Genomic DNA, 8,708 nt, shown 5'->3' with positions numbered 1-8,708 from the left:
GGGTCTGGCAGATCGGCAGTGACCTTGGAGGGGAGTGCTTGGCTGGCACGCGAGCAGGGAAGGGTCATGCCTTCAGGTCGCCGGGCTCCACGCGGAGCCCGGAGCCCTCCTGGTGGAGGCACCATCGCGGGGGCTGGGGGCTGCTAGTGTGAAGCCTGCGGGGCGGCGCTCCCAGGGAGGCGCTGGGGAAAGGCATGGGACATGGGACTCATGGAAGGCAGTCGGAGCCCCAGACCGCAAGCAGCGCCAGCCCGAGGGCCCCCGAGGCCCAGCTCATCTCGGGAGAGCTCCGCGGGCGCGGTGCCTCCTGGGCGTCTTGAGTGTTGAGGGCCGTGGGCGGGGGCGCGCGCAGCCCCTCTCTTTGCACACGCCCCTTCCGCGCCTCAACGACGCGTCGGAGCGCCGGGAAGGGCTCGGCCCCGATGGGCGTCGGCAATTGGTGGAGGGGCGGGTCCAGGGGCGGGGCTTCCTGCGGATTGGTGGCGCCCGGCGGGGGCGGGCCCGCGCATGCACTTAAGGAACGGCGCCGCGGCCGAGGCGGGGCAGTGTCAAGATGTCGGCGGCGGTCCCGGAGCTGAAGCAGATCAGCCGGGTGGAGGCTATGCGCCTTGGGCCGGGCTGGAGCCACTCGTGCCACGCCATGCTGTACGCCGCCAACCCCGGGCAGCTCTTCGGCCGCATCCCTATGCGCTTCTCGGTGCTGGTGAGGACGCGGGTGGGTGGGCGGGCGGGGGACGGCGCGCCGCTCGCACCCCGCGCCCGTGACCCGGCACTCCCTTGCAGATGCAGATGCGCTTCGACGGGCTGCTGGGTTTTCCCGGGGGCTTCGTGGACCGGCGCTTTTGGTCTCTGGAGGACGGTTTGAACCGGGTGCTGGGCCTGGGCCTGGGCTGCCTGCGCCTCACAGAGGCCGACTACCTGAGCTCTCACCTGACCGAGGGCCCGCACCGCGTCGTGGCGCACCTGTACGCACGGCAGCTGACCCTGGAGCAGCTGCACGCCGTGGAAATCAGCGCGGTGCATTCGCGCGATCACGGCCTGGAGGTGGGGCCGCCGCCCGGGCCCCGCCCCCCGCCCCGGGGTTTGGCTCTGGCCCCGTGGAAGGCACCGATGGGTAACACGTCCCCCTGAGGGTCCTCTGGCCGGGCTGGGTGGGGTGTCGCTGTTTCCAGCATTGGGGAGGGTAGAGGGGCCTGGGGGGCAGGGGTGGGAGCTCCGGGAATGGGGTTCCCTCGGGGCTGTGTTCCATCTGCCTTGCTGCCTGCCATTGCCAATCCTGGGAGCGGGGAGTGGGATCGGTGGGGGCGGGGTGGTGGTGCCTTCAGGGGAGGTGGGAAACTAGGGCTGGTTCATGGGCTGGGATCTCGGGTTGGGTGATGAAGGCTCCTACGGGCTATGGATTTTATAGTCTGGAGGAGGTGGGAGTTATACTTGGGATGTTTGGGAAGGGGGAGCATGGGGTATGAACTGGGGGCCTTCCTGCCAGCAGATGGGAGCTGGGCCTTAAGAGTGTAGAGAGTGGTCAGGGGTGCATGGGGTCAGCTTTGAAAGTTGCCTGGGGAGTGGAGGAGCTGCACTGCTCCAAAGATACCGCATACCGCTGGCTTCCGCCTCACCAGACCCTGCTTGGGTCCCCCATTACAGCCTTCGCAACCTGGCTGCCTTCCCCTGGCCTAGCAGCTCACAGGCTCCTCCTGCTAGGGCTGCACCATTGGTGGGGGGGGGGGCCTGGTTTCACTCTGATCTCCTCTCTGCAGGTGCTGGGGCTTGTGCGAGTCCCACTTTACACCCAAAAGGACCGAGTCGGTGGCTTTCCCAACTTCCTGAGCAACGCCTTTACCAGCACCGCCAAGTATCAGCTGCTCTTTGCGCTCAAGGTGCTCAACATGATGCCGGAAGAGAAGCTGGCTGAGGCTTTGGCAGCTGCCACTGAGAAGCAAAAGAAAGCCTTGGAGAAGCTCCTCCCATCTTCCTCCTGAGGTTGAGTTTATGCCACACGTCTCTTGCCCTCCCCTCCTTCTGTGCCCTGAACTCCTAGGAGAAGGCCTCCTCCTGTGTGTTCACAACTCCTCTCCACTGCCTGGAGCGGCTGCTGGATGGCAGCCAGGTTCCTGGGAGCCCACCCTGGTCTGTAGGTGGCCTGGCTTTCCAGGCTTAGGACGTTTTCTCCTACCCCACCCAAGGCTTAGACTCTCCACGTGAGAGATTGGTGGAGGTGTCACCCATTTATCCAGATGGGTACGTAGACACACAGAGACCGTCAAGAAGTCGGTGTATTCTTGTGGAGCATGCTTTGAGTCTGGTCACCAGCCAACCCCAGGGCTGAGGGAACAGCTGGCTCAGCTCAGAATGCTGGACTGTTAATTTTGGTGATGGTTAGCTTTTTACTTGGTTAATTTTTTCTGTGGTGTGTGAACTGGGAGTGAGGCTTGAAAGCTCTTTACCCCACTGGGGCTTGGTCCCCAAGGTAAGCTGGGGCCATGAGGCCCAGCTGGAGCTGGACCTGTTGAGAGAGAAGGGACAGGAAAGGCTGTTTTAGGCTGCTGTGTGTGTTCTGTGGTCTTGGCCACAGGCCTGAGGCTGGGTGCATGGGAGGGTCCCTTCTTCCACTACCCAGGGACTTAATGCTGGGAGCCAGGCACAAGAGTGCTGGGCTCCATTCAGCGTGGAGCTGACACGGGCCTCCTGTCTCAGGTGGAGGTGCCATCCACTTTCTTTGCGGCTGCTGTGGGACTGCTGCCTTCAGGCCTCTACAGGCCCTGCGCCTGGTCCGGGGCTTCTGGCTGCATCTGAGCTCACTGCTCTCTGCTTTGCAAGCCTCCCTTTCTCCATTCCCAGCACAGGCTGCAGGCAGCTCCAGGACATGGTATGGAAGCACTGGCCAGGTGTGCAGAAGGACAACCGCAGAGCCACCACAGACACGAAGGTCACCACTGGCAGTCTCCTATGGCCCGATGTCCGGAAGGACCCCTCCGTGAAGCTAACAAAGTTTCCACAGCACCTGCTCGGCCTGGTAAGGAAAGCTGTGCTCCGGCCCAGCCTGAGCGCCTGTTCCGCCTTAGAGCCTCGATGAAGTGGCCAGCACGTGGGGGCAAAGGCACTTCATTCTGTAAATAAAATACCTGTACCTTGTTCCTCTCTTACTTCCTTGGGGCTTGGGAGTGTGCGTCACTCTTCAGATCGCTTTTGTGGACTCGGGGCTGGGAGCAAGGGCAGCCGACAGAGGGCTACAGGGCACTGCCAGAGCAGGAGGGGTTCAGCTGGTCCGCCCTGCTCTGCACATGGTGGTCTCTGTCCTGACAGAGGGGGCTTGGGTCCCAGGGGGTTACTGAAGTCGGGGGTCTCCGCCTGGCTTGCCCCTGGCCTCAGTCTGTCGGCCAGTAGTGTGTGTGGCGTGACCAGGACGGAACCCCTCAGCATCAGAGCTTACATTTTATTTTCCAGCAAATGACATACGCTGTCCAGGTGCCTAGTCCTCTCCATGGGGCACCTGTGGTGTATGGGGATCCGCTCTCTCCCACCGTGGCCCTGCCCGCTCTGGGCCTCACCCCCACGTTCTGGCCTACAGGCCCTCGTCCTGCTTCTGTGGGGGCCTCACTCCTCGCACCGGCCCCAGCCCTGTGCTGCTTCTGCTGGCTGCTCGGGAGGCTTGATCCTCCGGCCTGCTGGGGCCCGGCCCGCCACAGCCGCTTGCTGTCCGCACTCCTGTCTTCCAGGCACACAGCTTCAGGGTGGATCAGTCACCCAACGTCAGATTCTGAGAAGGGAAAGGGAAGACTGAAGGGGGAGCTCACCGCTGCCCAGTGCGCCCTGCTCTCGCAGCCCGGGGCCTGGCCAGACGGACACTCACCGTCCCTCCCAGCTAAGGCTCCCGCCAGTTCTCCTTCCCGTTCAGCACTTGCAGCTTCTCCAAGCTCTGGGTCACTGAGCATAGCACTCGCCCTGAGGATGGGAGCAGTTAGTTACTGCTTTGCAAGTGTGAGAAGAAGAGGTGTGGGGGGGGGTGCCTAGGACTGCGTGACCGTGAGGAATAGTAGGCTAGGGCAGGGCTGACCCAGGGGTTGGAGCTGACCAGGCAGGGCTCTCCCTATTCACCCACTTTTGGCCCCTGGTGTGGGTGAGGCCACTGGCTGCCTTCCCAGAGACTCACCCATTTCCTGGACTCGATCCTCCAGTGCTCCTGACAGCTCAGGGAGGCTCAGAGTCTGCAGCGAGGCCTGCCAGCCGCTGGAATCTGTGGAACAGAGAGCCAGGTAGGCCTAGGGTCGGTGTGGTCACCGCAGGTCTTGCTTCTGTCCTGAGCTGCTGCGACCAGGGGACCCACTCAGCTGTCGGTTCCTGCATGACCACCTTGTTACACCAAAATGTATTCTCCCGCTGTTTCTTCAAAGCACTAATGGTCAGTCCAGGCCCTGCCCCAGGAATGAAAGCGTGAGGGTCCCTGGCCTACAGTGAGGTTTTGTCCTGGGGTAGCCCCAGCTGTAGGCTGCAGAAGTCACCTGGGATCCTGGATAACACAGCCAGCCAGAGCCCAAGGGCTTTGCCTCCCACCAGGGGGAGGAAATCGGAGAGAAAGGGTGCCCTCACTCCGGAGTCTGGGATGGTATGGAGGCGGGCAGCAGTGAGCGGGGTCACTGCTGGAACAGGCGGTTGACCCGGGGCCCAGGGCAGCGTCTGTGACCCGGGGCCGGACACTGTTCTTACCAGCTCTGGGGAGGAGGGCTCTGCCCAGGGCGGACCCTCGGGCGGACACGTCCTGCTTCACTCTGGCCGACAGCTCCGCTTGGCAGGCTCTGTCGGACACAAGACCAGGCGCTGGTGAGGAAGAGGCCTGGCAGTAGTGCCTCGCCTGGCCCCAAGGAGTGGCAGACACCCCCACCCCCAATCTCCCTGTCAGGTGGGGCTCTGCCTTTGTGGCAGGCTCCCAAGGCCCGAGACACAGGCGGAGGAGGAGCTGCACACTGCGTGCAGGCTCTCGGGGCCCTGAGTGCTGCCGGGTCTGCCCTGCAGAAGGGCAAAGCCAGAACACGGAGGCGGCCAGTGAGTGATCCCAAGAGACCCTAAAGTCAAGCCCTTGGTTGAAGAATCTGCAGGCATTGGTGACTCAGGGTTCGGCCTGGGCCTGGGGACCGCTCAGATACCCACTCACCGCAGCTGCTCCAAGACGAGCGCGGCGTCCCGGGCAAGGGCCCAGGTCTCCTGCAGCTGGGCGTGCACGTCCTTCCGGGCACCGTCCTGCTCCAGGAGGCAGCTCTCCACCACGGCGCGCAGCTCCTGCTCCTGCGACACCTGGCCCCGCATGGCCTCCACCTCCTCACAGCGCTGCGGTGGGAGAGGCAGGACACGGGGTGGGTAAGTGAGCCAGGGGGATTCGAGGCCAGGGCTGGGTCCCTCCAACCCCGGTTCTCTTTCTGCCGTCTCCACTGGTGCTCAACTCCCGCTCTCCTGGGCTGGAGGAAGGGGATGCCTGTCTCCAGATGGAGCCTCCTCTGCTTTGGGTCCCTTCCCTCAAGGGCTGTGGCGTCCCCGCCGGCTGCTCGTCCTCTGCCCTCCCCCTTTATCTTCTGTGTCCCTCTGAGCTCCGGGCTCTGGGTCTCCTCTTAAGCACAGAAGCGGTAATGCTTTCTGCTCTCACTGTCCCGCTGCCTGTCCGGCTGCTGCTCTCTGCTGACCCTGGGTAAGCGTCCCCACTGCTAGCTCTCCACTCTGCGTCCTTCTCTGCAGGTGTGTCTGCTCGGCCCCTCCCCTGCTCACCACCTACTTTGTGCAGCTGGATGGCGAGCTCCTGCATCTCCGCTTCGAGCCGGTCGGCATAGGCCAGCTCCAGGGCATCGCTGGGGGGACGGGCGCTGCTGTGCCAGCGGGCGATGGCAGAGGTCATCTTCCTCTTCGGCCCAAACAAGCTGTAGGGGTGAAGGAGAGAGGTGTACAGGTCTGCGGTGCGCACAGGGGTGCCATGGACTGTCCTTCCACCAAGACGGTCCCCTAGGAAAGGTCCCACCTTTGAAGGGGGAGAGTGGCCCCCAGGATCCTGGGACAGATGACAGAAACAAAGGGTTCTCCGAAGTGACCCCGGTTGGGGCTGGCCTCCCCCGCCTGCTTCCTCCCCCGCCTGCTGCTGCTTTCACTCAACAGGGAGCTCCGGCCAGCTGGGGCCAGGCCGTGCGTGGTCTCCCACCAACTTGGGAAGCTCTCAGAAGTGGACAGCAGAAGTCCGGATGCCCTTACCACAGCAGCGCCAGCGGGCCAGCCTGGGGGCCGGAGAGGCCGGCCGGCTGCAGAAGCGAGCAGACTTCCAGACAGGGTGGCTCGTTCCACCCCAACGCGGGGACGTTGGGAGCTAAGCTAGCCCCTTCGGGCTGGGGGAAACGAGGGGCCCGCGGCCACGAAGGGCCCCTCTGCACTCACGTGATGCCGATTTCCTTCAGGTCGCTCTCCGTGAGGGTCAGGAAGATGCGGAGGTCCACGTCCTGCTCCTCGAACACCTGCAGGTACTTCCGACACCCGATCTGCTCCAGCAGCGTGGCGAGGTCCTGGGGGGCAAAGGAGCCAGGGTGGGTCAGAGGACGGGTGGGGCCCCGAGACTTGAGGGCCTACTAAGGCACTGCTGCAGCTCAGAGCCCTTCCTGGCAAGCATGCCTTCCTGACATGGGTGTAAGTCCGTCAGTCCCCCAAGTTCCCCAGTGGGATGGTGCTGCCTCGCCAGGAGCTCCACCCCCCCCCCCCCCCACCGCCCCGTGCCACCAGGCAGAGTAGGCTGTGCGGACCGCCTCAGCCTGGACAGCCTTAGTGTTGCTTGGAGGGCGGGTCCAGGAGCAACAAACTCTTAGTCTGTTTCCCTGCGACTGTGCGACTGTCTTAATTTCTCCTTCGCTTGTGAAGGATAGTTTTTGCTTGGATATAGCATTTCTGCTGGAGTTTTTTGTTTTTGTGTTTTGTTTTTTCTTATTACTTTGACTAGGTCATCAGATGTCTTCTAGGTCCCCTGGTTTCTGATGGGAAATTAGTGGGTAATCTTAGGAGAGTTCCTTTTGTGTAAGAGACTCACTTCTCTCTTGTTCCCTTCAAAATTCTTTTGTTTCTGGACAGTTTCATTACCTACGGTCTAGCTATGGATCGGAGTTCAACCCACTTAGGGCTCACACAGCCCCCCTCCCTGCACTGGCTGTCTTCCTGTGGAGGCTCTGGAGACAGAATTCTCCTCCCTCTCCACAGTCTGTTGCTGCTGCTTGGTGCAGATGTTGTTTAGTGCCTTTTCTGTAAAGTCTGTGCTCCTTCTCTCATGTGGCCACAGAAGTCTCTCCTTGGCTAGCGTAGTGGTCAGCTAAGGACTGGACAGATTTCCTTAAACACCAGAGACGAATCAGTCTCCCCCCTTTGCCGCGTAGCTCTGTAGGCTTGGAACACAGCTTCAACACCCGGCCGGGCAGACGACAATCTTCCCCTAGCCTTCCCTTCCAGCCATCAGATTCACATGCCTTCTCACATCTTTCCTGGCCATACACGGAGCACATCCCTGAGCATGTTTGTGGCCTCCCAGATCCCTAGGACTCTGTCAGAGCTCTACAAAGCTCCTGTGGACATCTCATTCCCTACCTTTCCTTTTCAGCTTTGTGATTAATCTTCTTTGCCCCAACTATTATCCAGCACCTCAGGCAGCTGCAAAGTTAAAACACGTGCCTATAATTATTTTCAGCACACTTTCTGCGAGGAGAGGGCTTCTGTTGCACCGGGTAGACAAGGTGTCCGTGAAGTCAGACGCAGTTCTGTAAGCTAGGGAGTCGTCCCACGCAGCCGGCAATGCTGACTCTTTCAGAAAGAGACCCTGGGGAGCCCCTGGCATGGCCGTCACAGTGACCCTGGCCCTGCGGAGGGAGCGTGGGGCGCAGGCACGTCAGCCGCTTCTCCTGAATCCACATTTCCAAGTTGCTCCAAGCTTTTGGGTGATTCAGAGTTTTGAAAAAAGTTATTCTGACTACTTCTGCCGGTTTATTGCCTTTGATGGAGGAGCCAACTTTCAAAGGTTGTTACTCTGCCATTTTCCTTAACCTACTTTCTCAAACAGCCTTAAGATCTCACCACCACCACCCCTCTCCCATCAACATGTATTTAAGGAATTGAAAGATGTCGCTGTTCACCGAGCCCAGAAACAAGGCCCTGGAGAGAGCTCCCTGGAGGGGCCACACAGAGAAGCCGGCAAAACTGCGGCTTCCAGTGACCAGCAGAGCTGTGACCTTAATAAATGGTGAAAATGTACTCTCTCTCTCATCTTTGTACCACTTATGCCCACAGAGGGCAGGAGAACGTGGCAAACAGGGAGGTGAGCTGCTGTGCCGTACCCAGAACCCTAAGAAGCTGGTCGGCCAGAGGGACCCACGACGAGGAAGGCAGAGATGGCGGTATTCCTTAAGTGCCACTTCATGCCTGCTTCGTACGCACCCTGACTTCTGCGCGCACCTCTGTACAGCTGGTCCTGTTTTTCTCCTCCCCAGCCTCAGGGGGGCTAAGTCAAGTATGAAAGCAAGGGGAGAGTTTTCCTATGGAGAGGGATGGAACAGAAACCCTGCAGCCAGCACCCGGAGCCCTCAGGAGCCGTCTCCTCCTGACGAGCTCCACAGACGATCCGGGGGGCCATCGGCTTGCTCCGCTCTCACGCGGGCCTCACGGAGCACCTGACGTCTACCTGCCGGTGTCCCCGTGGCCCTTAC

General features: G+C 61.3%; 2 protein-coding genes across 24 annotated transcripts in view; one reads left to right on the top strand and one right to left on the bottom strand.

Annotated features, from left to right (window-relative positions):
• Positions 1–520: 520 nt before the first annotated feature.
• On the top strand, positions 521–8,570 carry LOC111156161 (nudix hydrolase 16 like 1). 8 transcript variants are annotated; one of them, XR_002641185.1, is made up of 6 exons: positions 532–703; positions 784–1,044; positions 1,758–1,980; positions 2,839–3,013; positions 6,429–6,491; positions 8,293–8,570. XR_002641185.1 is itself a non-coding variant. In XM_022516857.1 (4 exons), exons 1-3 carry the CDS (start codon positions 554–556, stop codon positions 1,977–1,979), a joined length of 633 nt encoding a protein of 210 aa, XP_022372565.1. In that variant the 5' UTR covers positions 532–553; the 3' UTR covers position 1,980; positions 2,844–3,132. The 8 variants fall into 8 exon arrangements, 4 of the variants coding, with proteins under 4 accessions (XP_022372563.1, XP_022372565.1, XP_022372564.1 ...); XR_002641183.1 differs by lacking the exon at positions 8,293–8,570 and adding an exon at positions 8,066–8,256; XR_002641182.1 differs by lacking the exon at positions 8,293–8,570 and adding an exon at positions 7,697–8,256.
• Positions 3,420–8,708, bottom strand: part of LOC111156138 (ankyrin repeat and sterile alpha motif domain containing 3) — a 37,135-nt gene continuing 31,846 nt past the window's right edge. For 10 of the 16 annotated variants that reach the window (XM_022516808.1, XM_022516803.1, XM_022516805.1 and 7 more), the window contains 4 exons: positions 6,409–6,533; positions 5,762–5,903; positions 5,150–5,322; positions 4,488–4,793 (listed from right to left, as the gene is read on the bottom strand). In XM_022516808.1, coding sequence (XP_022372516.1) covers positions 4,496–4,793; positions 5,150–5,322; positions 5,762–5,903; positions 6,409–6,533 — 738 coding nt within the window. In that variant the 3' untranslated portion in view covers positions 4,488–4,495. Of the gene's footprint in view, positions 3,943–4,150; positions 4,235–4,487; positions 4,794–5,149; positions 5,323–5,761; positions 5,904–6,408; positions 6,534–8,708 lie in introns of those variants that run through there. The other 6 variants (XM_022516809.1, XM_022516807.1, XM_022516798.1 and 3 more) reach the window with 4 other exon arrangements.

This window comes from Enhydra lutris, unplaced genomic scaffold, assembly GCF_002288905.1.
Source record: "Enhydra lutris kenyoni isolate GAN:26980312 unplaced genomic scaffold, ASM228890v2 scaffoldscaffold45, whole genome shotgun sequence".
Classification (NCBI taxonomy): domain Eukaryota; kingdom Metazoa; phylum Chordata; class Mammalia; order Carnivora; family Mustelidae; genus Enhydra; species Enhydra lutris.
Note: the sequence above shows the minus strand (reverse complement) of the source record. Positions and strands in the feature narration are given on the sequence as shown.